The 19,213-nt window shown below is 39.7% G+C and overlaps 1 protein-coding gene across 1 annotated transcript; it reads left to right on the forward strand.

The window, feature by feature from the left end:
• The first annotated feature begins 993 nt into the window (after window positions 1-993).
• Window positions 994-18,532, forward strand: LOC105932226 (noelin-3). Its single transcript, XM_012871283.3, has 6 exons — window positions 994-1,527; window positions 4,412-4,555; window positions 8,151-8,306; window positions 10,158-10,377; window positions 11,746-11,852; window positions 16,840-18,532. Exons 1-6 carry the CDS (start codon window positions 1,447-1,449, stop codon window positions 17,515-17,517), a joined length of 1,386 nt encoding a protein of 461 aa, XP_012726737.2. The 5' UTR covers window positions 994-1,446; the 3' UTR covers window positions 17,518-18,532.
• Window positions 18,533-19,213: the final 681 nt, after the last annotated feature.

Raw genomic sequence — 19,213 nt, forward strand, 5'->3', positions numbered from 1 at the left:
CTGTTTGCTCTTTAACAGGGCGGCGAGGAAGAGGGACATTTAATTTCCTCAGTGAAATATGTCTTTAGAAATGAGCAGCATTAGACATACACTGTTAAGGAGAAGTAAAGTTCCTTTGAAAGCAATCAGGGGTCCGTCTTCTCACTGATGCCGTTTACTGTGCAGAACAAGGAGAATGCCGGCTGTCCTATCGCTGGAAACATCGTGGCACATGTACAAACAGAAAGAAAACAATGAAACGCAAAAGCAGGTAGGAAGTTACTTAAAATGGACGATGTTACGTTTTTGACGCCGAATTTTAACGTCCATACGTAACACAATGGCCACCTAAGCCAAAGATTTCTGCTCTGGTTCTTAATGAAACCAGTTACTCTGATGTGGGATCAGTTCTCCTACTTCTCCCAACAGCTATGTCACCAGGATACTTTGTATAAGTGAGCCACGCAGGGATTTTGTGAAATTTGGGGCAGTAAAAATAAGCCTAAGTCTAACTTTTTAGCACATAACAAGTCTGCGTTTTAATTGTGAGGGTTTGCTCTAAAGTAGCAATAGGAGCCGGAACGTGAGGGACACATTGTGTCATGCTACTCAAACTGTGCATCTGTCTTTATCTATTTGGCCCTAAAAGTCCCTGTTCAAGGACTATAATGTAGCCGACTCATTTGATCAATGTGTATCTCATTTTGCTCCACAAAACATCTAAACATGACCAAATGTTACATTAGACAAATAACTATTTTGAACCTCTACTCCTCTATTTTCTAGACATAATCAAAGTTACACACGCTGTAAACCTGTAACCAGGATGTTTTGTGGATGTTGCGCTAAGTTCTCTACAGTTTGAATAAAAAATATATTGAAGACTACCCGTTTCCAAAAGCCATGTTCACCCTCTCAAAAATTCGTTAAAGCTAAACAGAGTCACACAGTGTTGCGTGCCTTTTATGTAGAAGCCAACCCCCCACCCCTGCTCCTTCTCCCATCTATGCACGGCGACAAAAACGCAGCAGCATCTCAGCACCACCTTCTTATTTTCCGCTGAATACAACCAGCTGCAACTTTTGTCGCTGCGCAGCTGCCCGCGGATCCTCCTCACACGCGCAAGCTGGGCTCGTTTAAAGCCAAGCCTGGCGGCCGGATGATGTCACATCCGTGGAGTAGGGTCCTCTGAACGATTAGCTGGGATCTTCGCCGCATGCGTGCCCACAAACTTTTCCGCTCTGCCTGGATGCGAGGTTTCTCGCCGCTCGGCCGGATGGCACGCGTGACGGGCAAGAGTGGCTGGACGCGCCGCCCTCCTCCTGCTTCCCTGGAAGTCCCGGTTTTTACCACAGAGTAGCGGACGCGGCGGTCAAGGCGCACGGATACAAAAAGCTGGAGAAAAAAAAAAAAAAAAAAAAAAAAAGCAACTTGTGATTTTTGTGTAATCTGGGGTTGGCGAGGCCAATGTGGAGCAGAATGCGGTCGCTCTCCGTGGTTCTGAACCCACTGCTGTTCCTGCTGCTGTTCGGATACTGCCCTACGGCGGTGAGTTCCCAATACAGAAAACTACCTCACATTTACACCTGAAACTGTTTCAACATGAGCCGACCTGTTTATCGCGCACTCTTAGAGACGCGAGGTTTACGTGAGTTTGCATTTATTTGTTTTGCCTGTTCATCTTATAAATCATTCATTTTTAACACAGGAATGAGTCACTTCAGCTTCCTGTCTTTTTTTCCTGTGTATTCTTGTCACCTGTACTCAGCACAAAGGGCTTCACTCCACCCTTACAACATGTGTCCCTTACAACATGTGTGGACACAAAACTAAATCTATCTATCTATCTATCTATCTATCTATCTATCTATCTATCTATCTATCTATCTATCTATCTATCTATCTATCTATCTATCTATCTATCTATCTATCTATCTATCTATCTATCTATCTATCTATCTATCTATCTATCTATCTATCTATCTATCTATCTATCTATCTATCTATCTATCTATCTATCTTGATAACAATGATATAAATAGTTGTTTTACTAGCCATAATTTTATTTTCTTATTAATTACATGACTGTTTTCTTCAAAACTGTAAAGCAGTGATTCTGATGTACATTCTCACATAGATAGGATGTCTGGCAGAGTTATATGCCTCTAAAATGAATATAACTAAAGTAAATATTTGTGCACTTAAATCAAATGTAATGCTTTAAACTCCATAAGTATCAAAAACTATTTCACTTTTTAGATGATTTCAGCAATATAAATATTTCCCAGAATGGTCTAGAAAATTAGAAGCAGTAGCTTGCTGATCACAGTGCAATTTGGACACAAACAGTGCTCAATTAGGTTCATCCCACCCGTGCAGAGTTCGCCCTTCCTTTTTGCCAGTGCCTTGATTGCAAAGCGGTTTCTTTGCCATGCCATGGCTGGCTTTCTGGTTTGCAGAAATCGTGTTGCTCAGGAAGAGAGGAAATATTCTTGTACTGAAGACTTACTCAAAGGAAAGGAGTGAAAATCCCATAATGAGTGCTCAAAACAAAGGCGGGACCAGCTGTCTGAAATTTTTAATGGGGGAACAAAAAAGGTCTTTGTGCAGCGGTACTTTTGAACAATAAAGCTAAAGTGGGGAGAGCATCTGGCTTGGCTCGATGTCATAATCGTATTAATATGAGGAAATGTGAGTGTGAAGGGGGGGAAGGATGTGAGTCACTCAGGAGACAGGAGAAATAGCTTTTTAAAAGAATACTAACACCAAATTAATTTCTCACATCTTAAAAAAATAATCAGAGCTGAGGATGCTTTTTTTCTTTTTCCACCTATATAGAGATTATATTACTTCACCAATTAATTTCATAATTTATCCCCTAATATTTCATCAGAAAATCATTATGTAACAAATTTGTCAATTGAAATTTGTAGTGTTTTCTAAATTCACGAGTGACATTTAGCATATAAGCTCTCATTCACATGTAAAAATGAGAGCCTGTATTTAAACCTGATTATGTCAATGATAACATATTTACAATGAGACCATATTGATGACATCAATCTATTTTATGTATACATAAAACAGATTGATGTATACATAAAACAGATTGATGTCATACATATAATTTAAGCAATACATTTGGTGTTGGCAGTATAGTACAAAGAGAAAAAAAGCTGCCTCTCTGTGGGTGAAAGGATGAGTCAGAGGTTGAACTTTCTCCATGGTGTGAAGTTTTGCCTTGCTCAGTGGGGAAGTGCTCTTTCGTGCCCTGTGCCAAATGTTCTACGAACTGCTCAGGCTGACAGACTGGGATGAATGGGAGAATGAAATGACAGCTGCACTTAAAAATCAGGGCACTCCCGAGTACAGCGCATGGTTCCCCTCGGGGCTTCATTTTCATGATGTTGAACATTCTAAGCATAAACTGGGTGGCTGTCAAAAAGGCTAAAAGCTGGGACAAATTTGCCATCCACAAACAAATAAGTTCATTTGCACATGCTGACAGTAAACAGCAGGCTTAGGCGTGAGAGTTATCTCAATTTCCAACACTTCGGGATGCTGGTCACCATCTTTAGATCTACTTGCTCACTTTGTTACCTCTATTGTTCCTAACACTTTTCCATGTAAAAAGTCCACAGTTTTCCAGATGCAAATGTCCACACTTCGCAGTCCAACATTACTTTAACTTTAAATAAAGTTCCTGCACAATCAAGAATATGAGAAGATGGATGGATGGATGGATGGATGGATGGATGGATGGATGGATGGATGGATGGATGGATGGATGGATGGATGGATGGATGGATGGATGGATGGATGGATGGATGGATGGATGGATGGATGGAATGTTCCAACAATGGATTTAAGGGACAGTTTTCTGGAATGCATAGGAACCCTGGGTATTACATAATGGTGCAGCAGTGGATATTTTTTAAGGCTTACAATGAAAAAAAAATGTGTTCTATTCAGGATTTACACAATAGGTCTGGGAAACATATTGAATGTTCTAAAAAAAAAAGAAGAAGAAAATTATAGGATTTAGGCTTCACTTTTCCCTCCTGTAGAATCGTATTTTAAACAATAAGACAACCGTAATATTCTTCACTTGTAGCATTCATCAATTTCAGGAAACACTGTTTGTTCTTGAGGAAGCAATTCACTGGAGACAATATATTTTAGCATCTTACAACAGAAGCGTTTTGTTCCGTCCAACACCAGACTGTGAGTAAGTTTGTGGAATGGGTTTGTGTTAAATCTTTTGGGAAATAAGGCAGACGAACTGAAAAGCCACAAAGGAGGGTGAAAATAACAGAGTATAACAGCTACAAGTAGTTTGCTACTTTCACAATAGTAATATCATCAGCATTCATTTTCTTTGTCTCCACAGAGGTATGTGTAGTGAATTCATGCTCCGCGTGTTTGTGTGCAGACTATCAGGCCAAAGGAGGGTTGGCAGGTGTACAGCTCAGCTCAGGATGCAGATGGGCGCTGTATCTGCACAGTGGTGGCACCTGAACAGAATCTCTGCTCCAGAGATGCCAAAGGCAGACAGCTCCGCCAGCTCCTGGAAAAGGCATGAGTGCACACAAACATATACACACACACACACTGAAATGCATGCAAACTCCTTAGACAATCAGCACACCTGAATTCATGCAGGCATTGATTTTCAATTGTTACTCTTATCACTTTGCTGCTGTAATCCTCTCGTAGATTGTAGCGACCAGATTCAAAACACTGTTTTCTACATCTGCTTTTATTGCATGAAGGAGATCAGCTAAATGACATGACGTGAAGATGAGATTGCTCTCCATCTTACCCTCACAGAGCTGACTTAGCCCCTGTTGCAGCCTATGGGGACCATTACATTCTGGCTTTTTTGAAGTGACGTTCTGTTAAAAGAAATGAGTGGCTGACGCACGTACCTGCAGTGGATGACTAATTCAAATTTGTCAGTCCTTTTTAACCATCTTAAAACTCTGGGCATCATAACAGTTAATGAAGACATTTTTAAACTGTCCTCACATTTGCATCAGGCCCTTATTGATTAAAAAAAGAAAACGGCCAAATATTTACGCTGAAAATGGGGCAAGGTAGCAGTTCACTACTAATGATATTCCTGTTTGAAATGCATGGTAAAAATTAAAGATCTAGAGCCTTGCTGGTCAGAAATAGGGTAAAACCCATAGATATTAGGATGGTTGCCAAATTACAGAGCTCCTCGCCTTATCTTTAAGGTTCAGTTCAACCACACTGTAAAATTAGCTCATTTCATCTGCTTGTGTCCAGGATCTTGATTGTTCGATCATGATCTATATCTCTTGAAAGTAGGTGAGGGTTGAAATATAGAAAGCTCTTTCTTCACCACAAAAGGCCAGAATAGCACCTAAATGACAGAAGCGGCCCAATCCATCTAACCATCCCCATGCTACAATCACTTGTGAACAAGACACTTAAGATACTTGAACTCGTCCAACTGAGGCAAAAAGTGACCTTTTATCAGGAGAGAGCAATCCACCTTTGTCCCATTGATCCTTTCCCTCAGATTTTGAACAGCTAATTAAAGTCCCCACAGATTTCCACCCCTGTGTGAACCACTCTATTGCATGCTGGTGGTCATGGCTTCAAGATGCCAACAGAACCACATCATCTGCAAATACCATAACCCAGAAAATCATCCACTCACCGATCATAACTAAAGATCTTTTGCAGTTAGCCCTGCAAACAGGAGCAGTGAAGAGGGAAGGTCCCGATGGACCCCACCCCGCAGAGGATAAGCTCTACTTTGTTCTCAAAGTGCAGAAACAGTCGTTACTTTGATTATACAAGGACCGGACAGCATCGCTGTCACCCCCATAATACTACAGCAATCCTCACAAAACCCCCATAGGGGACTTGGTTTTCAACCACGACAACCCCACAATGTCTAAAGCCTTCAGCATGTCAGGTTGAATCTAGTCTTCACTTTGTGCTGTAGTTCCAGGGAACATTTTAACAACCTCAGTGACCTCTGCAATGACAATAGAGTTTCCATCTCCTGGATCCTCAGAGCCCCTCTCTTTCACAGAGGACATGGTGACTAAATTAGGTAGAGCCTCAAAGGACTCCTTTCGCTGCCCGACAATTTCCTTATTCTGTGTGAGCAGTTCCACCCCCAAATAAAATACAACTTAGTATGGTCTGTTTATCACTTTCCTGCAGGTTCCCTGGTTTTCCAGACCAAAGTTACATTTCTTTTCTCTACTTTGGTCTTGGGCCTTTTTGAGTAGCTGTTAGCTTCATTCTCTGGGTCCAGCTAATTAACCTTGATACTAAACAAAGGCATCAAAATGCCAGTTTTGCTTACAACCTTTTACAGACCCTTATTTTATTAACTCAGAACTATCCTTTTAAGGATTATACTGTGTGATGATCCGGTTCATTTTTAGGATCGCCTATAACCAAAGAACAATGTCAGTCATTATAAGGTCTGGAATTACATTTCACTAAGAGATTTTTTTTAGATCTTAAATCATGCATCTACCATCTTACTCAAGTTTTTATGTGCAAAATAGACTTTATTTAACAACCAGATGCAGCATTGTGTATCTACGTATAGTGTAATGTTTTCCACCTTAATAGTTTGTGTTGTACACGTCTACTAGCAAACAGAAATCACAGGACTGGGGTCTCTCTCCTAAGTGACTGTTACATTCTGATGTAGCCTACATTTAAACACTGTAAGCCAATGCGTGCTCTCTGTCATTTGCAGGAGCCTCTGACACTAATGTACTAAGCGGCCTCAGGGCTTCAGAAAGGCCTTTTCAGTGTCCCTCTGCCCAAACCAGGGAGCAACACAGTGCAAGAGAGGTTGTTCCACATTGGTTGTGATGTGCTCCAATAATGTTGGCTTTATTACAATTAGAGCAGCAGAGAGAGAATAAAGGATGGTGAATTTCCTTGTCCATGTGCCCTACAAACCAAGTTAGCTTTTGTGAAACCAAAGAGATCTAAAAAAGCAGCACAGTAGAAGTAGAAAAAACATTGACCAACCAGGGCCTAAAACGTAGGTTAAATACTTTTTGGTGCATGTAAAATAGAATCCAAGTAATATATATTTATTGAAAATATTTGCATATACTATAATAAAAACACACTAAACATTTTCTTACTATTTGACACGATACAAGACAATTATTTATTTTTGCTAAATGCCTTCTAACCAGTTAATTCATACATTTTTAAATTAACTGGAAGCAAAACCCATGAATTCCTCCTACTGTGAAAATCATGAAAAAAGTCAGATGAAAAACCACAGTGAACCTGGTTGTGTGTTGCAGAGGAAGGTATTCCAGTGCAGAATTTGAGAATCCACCCAAAAACAATCAAAAAAGGCGTTGTAAAGATTGAGTCGGAAGTTGGTTAAACAGAATTATTCTTACCGCCGTGGGTTAAAAGACCACTGGGAGAGGCAGAATACATTAGTCCAAAAAAAACATAAAAAAACATCACAATTTGCAAATGCACTAAGGGGACAAAGATCTTAATTCTGAGGACATATCCTCTGATGACATTACATTTAAAGTGGTTGGCCATAATAACCATTATTACAAAAGCGGGGAAAGCTTAGAGGCCTGAGAATGCTATAGCCACTGGTGACAGCATCCCATTGTGTGATTGCTTTGCTGCAGGAGAGACTGGTGCACTTCACAGAATAGATGGCATCACGGGTAAAGAAAATCACATGCAAATATTGAAGCATTTTCACAAGACATCAGCCAGGGCATTAAAGCAAGGACACAAATGGGTCTTCCAAATAGACAACGGCCCTAAACATACAGCCAAATTAGTTATACACAGTGGCATTAGAAATTATTGTTCTGGCATTTTACAAGTAGAAACAAAATTATAAGTCCCTTTTCATATCAGACTACGAGGAATAAAATGGTCTTCTGCTTTTTTATACGTATACGTATGTAAATCTGATGTCAGCTGTAGATCAAAGCAATATCCTCCTAGTTTTTTTTTTAAAGTTTTTTTTTTAAAAGCAATCATGTTGGCGGTCAGTGTCGATTCGTTCCATGAGAAAGCAAAGCGAAGCAAGCCGCTAAACAGCTGAAGAAGAAGGACATTTTAATCTGGTGGTGGACAGGAAAATCAATGCTGCACCGTCTGATTGTTTTCGAAAGGTACAGAACATGTCACAGTCAATCGAGGTGCTGAACCTGCGGACGCAGAGAGACTTTCAGTACATCATGAGGATGGAGAGCCAGATCAAAGGGCTGCGGTCAAAGTTTCGGCAGATCGAGTCGGACAGGAAGACCCTCGTCAACAAAAACTATCAGGTATATTTTTGTTTGATCTGTAACTGTGTGAGAAACATCCCAGAGCAGTTTGGTGAAAGATCCCTGATAAGCATGTGAATGCACACAGTTGCAACCTTGACAGTATCATCAAGGGTCCACCTCTGGCCGAACAAGGAAACACTTTAAAACTGAGACATAGTTTGACTGCAGCAGTTGACCTGAAAACTTTATGATTCGTATGATTTACAAAGAATGTTTTAATTAGGTTACCTTACAGTTGCAAATTTTATCATAGAGTCTACCGGTTTCTGTTTCCATCACTGTTTGGCGATGCAGCCGTTTTCAGTTAATGTCCGTCCTTGGGTTGTAAGGGACCATAAGCAAACTAAAAACATTTTTCACATTCCATCACAATACAACCACAACCTTCAACATATGTTCAGCCGGTTTTAGGTGACAGACCAACACAAACACCAACACTCGGAATTGCGCAGTGGAAGAAAAAAGGGATAAAAGATTTTCTATAAAAATCTGAATTATTCCTATTCACCTGCTGTACTCTAATATCCCTAGATAAAATCAGTTCATATTTAGAAGTAACCTAATAAGCAAACAGAGTCCATTTGTGTTAAATTTATTCCCAACCTTTGAAGATGTCACAGAGCATTAACCAGGGAAGCAGCCAGTGGGCTCAAGCTAACTCTGAATGAGCTGCGGAGATTTAATGCAACGGTGAGAGCATCTGTCAACAGGACACATTGTAGTCATGCACTCCACAAAGCTGGCCTTCACGGAGGAGTGGCTAGCTTCTAGGGCTACATAATGTATCAAATCGCAATTGCCATTGCAATATCAGTGTGTGCAACGTTGTAGTTGCAAAGGATTACTTGAAGGCAGTATTTGGTTGGCTGTCATTTTTATGGGTGGTGCATTAAAATTCTCCCTTCTTAAAGCATGTTTGGCCACCTGGGTGGGCTTTCACTTTTTGACATGCCTGCTCTTGATATAGATTGTGGCGATAGTGGTGCTATGGTTAGATGAGACCAAAATCGGACTTTTTGCCTGCTTGCAAGATGTAAGTTGTGGAAGAAAATGTATCTTGCACATTACCCTGAGCACTGAATACAAATGTACGCCACACTTTTCAGGTTTGGTGCAAACAGAGTTTGTTTCATTTTCCTTCTGCTTCATAGTAATGTCCTACTTTGTGTTGGTCTGTTACTTAAATTTCTACAGTTTAATGTTGTGAAAAAAATGTATGTGAAAAAGTTTCATGAATGTGCCGTCCCTAAAAAGTTCCATTTGCAAACGTTTATGATGTGGATAAACTCTAATCCCAAATCCGACACAAGCTGTCGAAAGCTGCCAAATAAGTAGCAGTAAATTGTGTCTCTGTTAACACAAATATCGCAACTATCAAACATTGAGGATTTTTAATTGTAGGAATACACACAAGACATCAGTAAATTCTTGTAGATCTTCAGGAAATGTATCCATTATTAATAAGGAATTTTAAATTGTACTCAAATTAACTCAAGGAAATTTATCAGCAGGCTCAGTCTTGACACATTAGAAATAATTTGTTTTTGTGTCTATTCAATCTGAGAGATTTCCAGGACTCTTGACCCCCATTCTTTGCCCAGGGGCCCTGAGGAGAAGCTTAGTTCCCTCACATCCTGGACCAATTTTGATTATATGATATATAAAGACAACTAAATGTTTCTGGAAACTTGCATTGTTCTGAATTGGATTTGACATAAAATATACTAAAATTTGCATTTTATAAAAGACACAAAAGGGAAAATGTCATGAAAAAAATGAAAGAGTAATCCCAGTTGTTCCATATAAATTGATAATGACTATTAGTTCTTTGCTCTATTACAATTTCAGGAGCTGAAGGGGAAGATGGAATCCCTGCAGCCACTCATCCCTGTCCTGGAGCAGTACAAGACAGATGCCAAGCTAATCTCCCTGTTCAAAGAGGAGATCAGAAACCTGTCCAGTGTGTTAATGGGCATCCAGGAGGAGATGGGAGCCTACGACTATGAGGAGCTGCAGCAGAGGGTCCTGAACTTGGAGAACAGGCTCCACAGCTGCATGAACAAACTCAGTGAGTCTCTCGAAAACAAAACGGATACCTGGCACATTTCCTGCTGGTGCAAATAGATCGACATTTTACCTTGAGGGGGGGAGGCACGGCAGAGCTGCAGCCGGAGCCAAATTTATTTCAGTTGATTGAGAAAAGCCTCATTTTGAGCCACAGGACATTTCTTCCTGCTGCCAAAATTGTGAAGCTTTGTGCCGTAGCATTGTAACCTAGACGCACAACCCAGTCTAGTTCAAAGTGATCAACATTTAATTTTGCCCAAAAGTGTAATTCTGTTTCCAATGTGATTCTCTCTTCTCTGACATTTGCTGCTTCACCATAAGAAAGTGTGATTACGTCATTCCACCCACTGGGGTTTAACTGGGCTAATGAGATCAATTCTGCTTCCAGAGTTGCCTTGTCTTTTGTTAACGGCTTGCATAACCAGATCTCCAATTTTCCACCACTCCCTTTTAAGTTGGGATGATGTCTGATAAAGAATTAGCTGGTGTATTCTAGCAGGAAATCTTTGGAGCCTAAAAAAAATTTAATTATAGTGGCTGAATCTTTTAAATAGGTGTACAAGTGTTGATTAATGCAACACTGGCATTTGGAAGAATTATGCCTTGGCTACACGGAGACAAACACGGTAACTGTTCATAAACGACTAAAAGAAAATCTGCGGCCACACAAGAGGACGCAGCGCAACTGGAAGGACTGTAGTATGTATGCCGGGCCAATTGGCGGCGCTGTGACACTGCCGAAGACCCATGCAAAAAACACACCGGGCATGCACTGAGCAGAAAACTCCTGTGAAGTAAACCCAGCTCCCTGGTGGGTGATCAGACGCAGGGAACAGGGAACAGTTAGAAAGGCAGCGTCCGAGGAAGCTACTAACAGACATAACAAAGGGGCAACACTGGACGGCGCCACCTTTATTCTTATTTTTTAGAGTGAGGAACATGCGGGTTACAGAAGGAGGCGACGCTACAACGTCATTGTTTGAAAGAAGATGCAGCTTGCATGTACATGTGGAACCGCAGTTTTAAAACGAATTCACTCTGGGAGCCATTTTCAAAAAATATCGTTTTCGGTCTCCCAAAACGCTGCCTCAATGTGGACACATAGCCTAAACCACAAAATACCTTTGCGGACACACCTCATCTCGTCTCCGTGGGGACGGGGCCTCAAGCACCTCAAATTATTAACATCAAAGACAAATGTGTGTCTCAACTTCTCCTTGTAATTATTTAATAATAGGGAAAGCTGCGGTGTTGGCAGAGCCCACAAAGATGTCCATGATTCACACTTTTATTGCTGTCGGCACTTTGAGTTGTTTCCCAGTCATAATAAGAGAACATGAGTGATGAGAGCTGTGTGACACGTTTACAGCATGCGGCAAGCTGATGAAGATTACTGGGCCACAGACGGTGAAGACTTCAGGAACCAGATTTGGGGCTTGGATGACGGATCCAGTGGCTTCTCCTCAAAACAACAGGGTGAGTTGATATAAATGTCATGGTCCTTTGGAGTCAGGTCTTGGTTTCCATTTGTGTTTGTATTCTCATCAATTCAATTCAATTGTCAGTCTTATTTATATAGTGTCAATTCATGATACACATCATCTCAAGGCACTTGCCAAAGTCAAATTCAATCAGATTATACAGATTGGCCAAAAAGTTTCCTATCTAAGGAGACCCAAGTCTTGACAAGCAGCATTTACTCCTGAAGAAGCGTAGAGCTACAGGGAGAGTCGTCTGCATTGTCCATGGCTTTGCAGCAATCCCTCATACTGAGCAAGCATGAAGCGACAGTGGAGAGGAAAACTTCCCTTTAACGGGAAGGAAAAACCTCCAGTAGAACCAGGCTCAGTATGAACGGTCATCTGCCTTGACCCACTGGGAGTTAGAGAATACAGAGAAGAGACACAACAAGAGACAAAAAAGCACAGGAGCACACATTAAACCGTGAATCTTTTCTACGTTATATGGTAATAGCGGATGATCTGTCTTCCCTGGATGATGTCACAGCTAACAGAACGCCATCATCAGGCTGTTGTTTATTTTGTGCTCTAAGGTTTTGCCATATTGAGTTAATGTGTACAATAAAATATGGTATTAAAGTCTCTATGATGTTATCATTAGTCTATTCCTTTTTGTTTTGTTTATTAGTTTATTTTTGTGTTTGGTTCCCTGTGTATTCTAGTTTATTACCCTTAGGTTGGTATGTGTCTTTTGTCCTTGGTTACATTTTTCCTTGTCTTAGTTCAGCTCCTCCATGTTAATTAGTCGACTTCCCTTAGCCTCCCAGTTTATCTTCTGCCTCAGCTGCTCCTCATTTTCATCTGGTAGTCACACCAGCTTCTAATGTCATTCTCCTCACTTCCCTCAGTATTTAAGTTCACTGTTGGTCATTGTTCTGCACTGGATCCCTCCAGTACCATGCCTGTACTTCTACGTTGTTCTGCCCTGATCTCCTCATGCCGTGCTGTAAGCTGTTGCCTTTGATATTATTACATCCTTCAACTTACCATGCTGCTCTCATATTCCTGTCGGCACTACAATTCTACTCCAAGACCTCACATCATGACAATCCTAGTCTTTTCTTCTTTGCAAAATTATGTTTATGAGACATTTACCCAAGGGCCTTACATACATAACATAACATGTAAAAATTATTCTAGATAAAAGTAATTTATGATTGAAAAGTAGTTATTGTAGTACTTGTCTTTTTTTATTCAGCCTTTATTTAACCAGGTCAGTCCCAGTGAGATGAAATGTCTATATTACAAGAGGGACTTAACTAAGAAGGTGGCAGCAAAGTTATGTTACAAAAAACAATAAAAAAAAATACAGTTTACTTCTTACTCTGGGAGTTTATTCAGTATGTTTTGGTGTTGTATTTTTATATATTTAGCGTAAAATTCAAGGTTATGATCTATTGTAATGCTTTATCTTTAGCTTAGTATTGAGGCTTGTTTTATCGATCATGAAAAATCAGGGGCACATTTAATACTAGATGAAGGTGTACATCAATTGCTGAAGATTTCCTCTTTCCAATGTTATTTCAACTCATTGCATCTGGCAAAATTGAATATCATTGAATGGTTATATTCTTTTTTTTCTAACGAAATTTATTAGATCCCCCAGGTACCCACTTGTGAGAATAGCATGTAGGGCAGGTCACTGGACACAGGGAAGGCACACCAGCCAAGGCACGCTCTCATCTGTAAACTTAATTGGAAAGGGTGGAAAACAGTTAGGGTCACAGTAGTGATTGATTTGTCAGATCAACAAATGTTGTGGAGTTTGGCAAGCCATTAATACGAAAAGAAGCAGTGCTTCTTTTTAAAAATTGGATGTGCAAAGTATTATTTGGTGACATAAAATCACAAGCTGTAACCAAAAAAGCCTTTCAAAGTTGACTTTAGCCAATGAATCTTACGCAGAAAATTTCAAATGTCTTTACTGAGACGATAATCCAATAGTTTGAATTCGATCAGAACACCCTCTCGTTATTGCAAGGCAGCCCAATAAAGATAAGCTTGGAATTAATGCTTCACACATCCTGCAAAGATACAAATATGAACATCAGGCAGGGAATAGCTGGAATGAGAAGAACAGTATCATCATGTACCATGTTGTGGTGAATATAATTATGATGCCAAAAAAAATAGAAAACCCTGATCTGAGTGATGTTGAATTGTTTATTCACAGAAAATGCTCTGTTGGTGATGTTGAAAAGTCTTCAAAGCAAACTGAGCGCTTACTAATTTACATATAGCAGCTATACTCTGGCTGTTCAGATGGCAGCAAAGGGATTGATTGTAAGATTATAAAAAATTTGGATTTTTTTTCCCCTATGTTTCAACAAGCCCAGCTTTTGTTGCTTTGCATTTTTTTTTTTTTTGTTTATTATTTACTTAACGCACCAGGGTTTTATGTATACTTATTCAACACTGACAAAATTAAAGATGGGAGACTTTGTGATTAATTTACTTGTCACCAGGCAACAAGTCAAATGCATAAGCTTCACTCATCTTTTTTTTCTGCAGAAAAAAATGAAATAACTTTAATCCCAACATGAGTTCACCTTGTACCACATCCTCGGTGTCATCTGGAAATGATAAGGGACCTGCTGCTACTGCTGTGTCTAAAACGGGCCCATGTGGTTTATGATGTTAACATTTGCTAATACTGAAATAATCCATTTTTACAGTGGCAAAGAAAGGTCAAATATTCATGTTTACTATGCATGAAAGGCTAGGCTGTGTCTACAAAGACACATGGCTTGTGTTTTGTATTGTTCCTGCCGTTTCCCTTTAAATTCACTGTACGGTGAATCTTATAATCTCAAGCAGGCTGCAGACCCTTTATTGTATAAGATTTCTGAATTTTATTTATTAATGGATTGTGTTTAACAGTAATTTGTACATAGCCCTTTTTAATGCTTGAATAAATTAATGAGGCACTAAATGTCAGTCAAATACACCAGCGGTAGGTCATGGGATATTTCAGAGCATTTTTAACGTGTGAAGAGGTCAGTTTCAGTTTGTTTTTAACACAACAGTGGTGCCTTCAAAATCCTGAAATTAAACGCTACACATTGATACGATATATATCACAATCAATCAGTGGGAAAGGGCTAAAGCACAGATGCATAAGTTGAAATGTTTTTACTATGAGGTCCAAAACCTCTCGGTGTCAAATGGTTGATGGTGAAAACTTAATGCTGATGAATTTATGACAGTAAGTAATCTATGCTGTCAAAATAAAGAGCTAATATACTGCCTTCACCCTGAGACAACTGCTGCAGGTATTAGTTCAAATTGAGGTTTTGCTAGTGGTCTCCTGATACCGATACCACTATTGGTATTGGGCCCGATACCATCGTCAAGTACTCTACCTGGTATAGAACCACTCTATACCAGGAAGGGGTGCCATTCACCAGGAGGTTGTTTGCTGACCCTCCAAAAGAAAAAGAAGGAGAGAAGATAACTGAAGCTCTAACCAAATTCTAACCAAATTAACCCTTGATGGTCAGTTGTTTTCAGTCGTCAATGATATTGTTAAGTTGTTTATGATCTATAAATACCAATTTATTAAGTACTCAGTATCCGTACTTGGAATTGTCAAGTATCTAAACTGAAGTACTCCCCTATCGTTTTTTCAGTTGTGCTGCTTGCCTCTATCTCAAAAGTAGCATTTGCTTCCCTTAATTTTCTAGCTATCTTTCTTTCTTTTCTTCTTTGGCAGCCTGCTTTTAATTTTTTTTTTGGAAAGACATTACTTTTTCCTACTTACAGCTTCTCTGCCCAATGGGGAAATTTAACTAATTTGAATCAACAGGGTGGTCTAAACAATTTTTGAACCTTGTTAAAGAGGTGATTGGGGGGCTCTGAAATCATCAATCATTATAATTTATTAAAAATGTAGCTTCTTACTCACTTCAGTCAGGGTGAATTGTGTTACAGTATTGATGTAATTAAAACTTTAAAAAATGAAACACAAAACCCTTTCATTACAGACTTGTTGAGGCCCCCTCCCTGCAGGCAGTCCTGGTTAGACAATTTTCTGCCACCGCCTGGAGTCCGACACTCCAGCGGAACAGCAATTTTCTTCCATCTGCTCTTTGTTTCCATAGCTCTCTGTAAAGGCCAGGTTTTTGGAGTGCATCACAAATAATTGTTGTGTTGCCACATTTTCCCACCTGAGCTGTAGATCACTGCAGCTTCCTCACAAATACCATAGGCTTCCTCACTTCTCTGAGTAAAGCTCTGCTTGCCCAGCTGGTCAGTTTAGCCGGACGGCCATGTCTTGGTACATGTTTTGTTTCTGTCTACCAATTGTGCCAATTAATGTAACTCTGAACTGTCCTGATGTATTTGTATAATCCAGGTAGAGAAATAAAAACAAATAAAAAGATATTGCATATGTCCTCTGGACCTGCTTTAAGCTACTCCACAACTTTATCCCTGACCTATCTAGTGTGTTTCTTGATCTCCATGAAGCTCTTTGTTCACTGGTGTACGCCACCGTACCGGTACTCTCTGACAGATCTTGGAGGCCTCCGAGGATTGAGGGCATGTGTGTGTGTGTGTGTGTGTGTGTGTGTGTTTTTTTCTTTCATCCACTGGAATGTATTTACCTATTAGGCACTTAATACATATAAATAACTTTGTCTTGGTCTATCATATGAAACTCCAAAACAAGATGCTGAAGTTTGTCCTTTTTATACAACAAAATGTGTAAAGGTTCAAGGAATAGGCTTACTTTTGGAAGACACTGTTAGCAAGCATTTAAGAGATGTGCAGCAATTTATAAACTGAAGGAAAGAATAAAAGTGTTGTCTAATCCAACTAGACTAATAAAACAATTAATATAAGATAAAGGTTTGTTTTAAAGTCTTAAAATATAGTTGTAACCTCCTTCCATGTTTCCAATCTTAAGCATAACAGGAATGTTTTGTGTGTATGTTTGTCTGTAGGTTTGGTACATGGACAGCTACACCAACAATAAGATAGTCAAAGAGTATAAATCCATCAGTGACTTTGTGGCAGGAGTTGAATCCAGAACCTACAACCTGCCTTTCAAATGGGCCGGAACCAACCACGTGGTCTACAACGGATCTCTCTACTACAACAAGATGCAAAGCAACATCCTGGTCAGGTACAGCTTTGAGACGGGTCGCGTCATAACACAGAGGGCGCTGGAGTCGGCGGGCTTCCACAACGTCTACCCGTACACATGGGGAGGCTTCTCAGACATCGACCTCATGGCCGACGAGCTGGGCCTTTGGGCCGTTTACGCCACCAACCAGAACGCGGGGAACATCGTCATCAGCCGGCTGAACCCAGACACCCTCCAGATCCTCGACACGTGGAACACAGAGTACTCCAAGAGGAACGCCGGTGAGTCTTTTATGATCTGCGGGACTCTCTACATCACCAACTCCCACCTGACAGGTGCCAAGGTGTACTACGCCTACTCCACCAAAACGTCCACGTACGAGTACACAGACATTCCCTTTCATAACCAGTACTTCCACATGTCCATGTTGGACTACAACGCCAGGGACCGCGCCCTTTACGGCTGGAATAACGGCCACCAGGTCCTGTTCAACGTTACGCTTTTCCACATTATTAAAACAGAGGATGACTCTTAAAGACACTGTTTGCATTGGAGAAAAAGGAAAAAAAACTGATAGGTTGTGCCTAAAAATGTTCAGATTAATTTATTCGACCCTTAATTTATTTAATTTTCCTTACTATGTAACTTTTTATTTGTTTTGCCTTTATTCACTTACATCACCTTACCTCTTTTAACATTAAACTTTAATTTATTGCTGTATACTAATTGTCTAATTAACATACATTCTGCAGATGAAATTAACAACGTGAAAAAGATGAAACTTGTCGATTTTTTTGACACCTACAACATCCCTTGAGTAGTTCTCGTGGCTTCGGTTCCTCTCTGAAATGAAGGCTTTTTAAAACGAATTTAATCTTCTTATTTATAATCACTCTCTCCTGCAGTAAGCCCATTCAGTTATCCTCGCTAATTTAATTGAATAATCTTTGACAGTAATCACTGATTGTTTTTATTCTTTCCTTGCCATTAACTCATTATGTTAATCTGAGTTATTCCTGCTTTTCACTGCCTGCACTTAGCTTTGTATTCTTTCCCATCTCAGCTTTTGCACTTGTGACAAGAGAATACGAAATGTGTGGATGGGACCATAATGCACCTGTACAGTTAATGTACTTGGCTGTTTTTTGTGTTTGTGTGGGGATCATGTGGCCGTCGTGGTCACTGGATATCTTGAAGCACCAAGTCAAAGTACTTAGCGAACACTAATATCTGACTGCCTTTAACTTAGTACTCTGATACATTGTAGCTTTTTTTGGTAACGTTAGCAGCGGTTTGTATGCCTTATTTTACGTAGTTATGTTCTGTGAGCTGAAGGATAACACTTCTTGCGCATGAATGTTGGCTATCCTGATGGTGTTTTTACTGTAACTGTGTGTGTTTTGTAATTGCATTACACTGCATTCTCCTCCAATGAAGCTATTCTTGTCATGATCTAGTTTTACACATTGCAGTAGTTTGGTTTGTTATGTACTTGTTTGTGTAAATAAGATGGTGTCCATAAGCTAATAAAAATTTTGTTTTCATTAGGATATTGATGTTTTGGTTTTCTGAGGTAATGAGACTTTGGTTAATTAATTTAAAACCCTGTAACACAGAAATCTAAGTATGAGATTGATGCAGTTCTAATACAACACATTTGATATACTCTTCCTAAATAACGTAATACCCTATTTTATATCTTGCATCTATTCCACTTCAACAGTAACAACATCTGAAATTCAGAAGTAGCGTTGCCAGATTAGTGACTTTGTTGTTATATTGACTATTTAGACCCCTTTAATGTCTCTTTTTCAAAAAAGCTAGTAATATAAATCTAGTTACTTTTCTCGTGTTATTTGAGACTTTTGGAGCTTCTGAAGTGAAAAGATGCATTGTTTTTACATTTTTTAACATACAGCAGGTGTTGCTGTTGCCCTGTATTCCCTCCTAAAGTACCCAGAGGCTGCCAGGTTGTTGACTCACGCATGTGCAAAATCAAATCCTAGTTAGACAACGTCATGGTAAATAAAACATTATTAGAAAATAAAAATAATTAACTCTTTTTAGGTAATTTTTGCTGGAGTCAGCCTAGGAGAAGGGTTTGAATTGTGACATAAAAAATTGAAGTCTGCAGAAGAATCTATTTTATTTTTTTGGGGGGGGGGGTTCACGGCTTTAGTGGCTTGCTTTTTTTGAAAGTAGGCTGACAGGAAGGGGGGGAGAGACATGTG

This window comes from Fundulus heteroclitus, chromosome 6, assembly GCF_011125445.2.
Source record: "Fundulus heteroclitus isolate FHET01 chromosome 6, MU-UCD_Fhet_4.1, whole genome shotgun sequence".
In the NCBI taxonomy this organism is placed as follows: Eukaryota; Metazoa; Chordata; class Actinopteri; order Cyprinodontiformes; family Fundulidae; genus Fundulus; species Fundulus heteroclitus.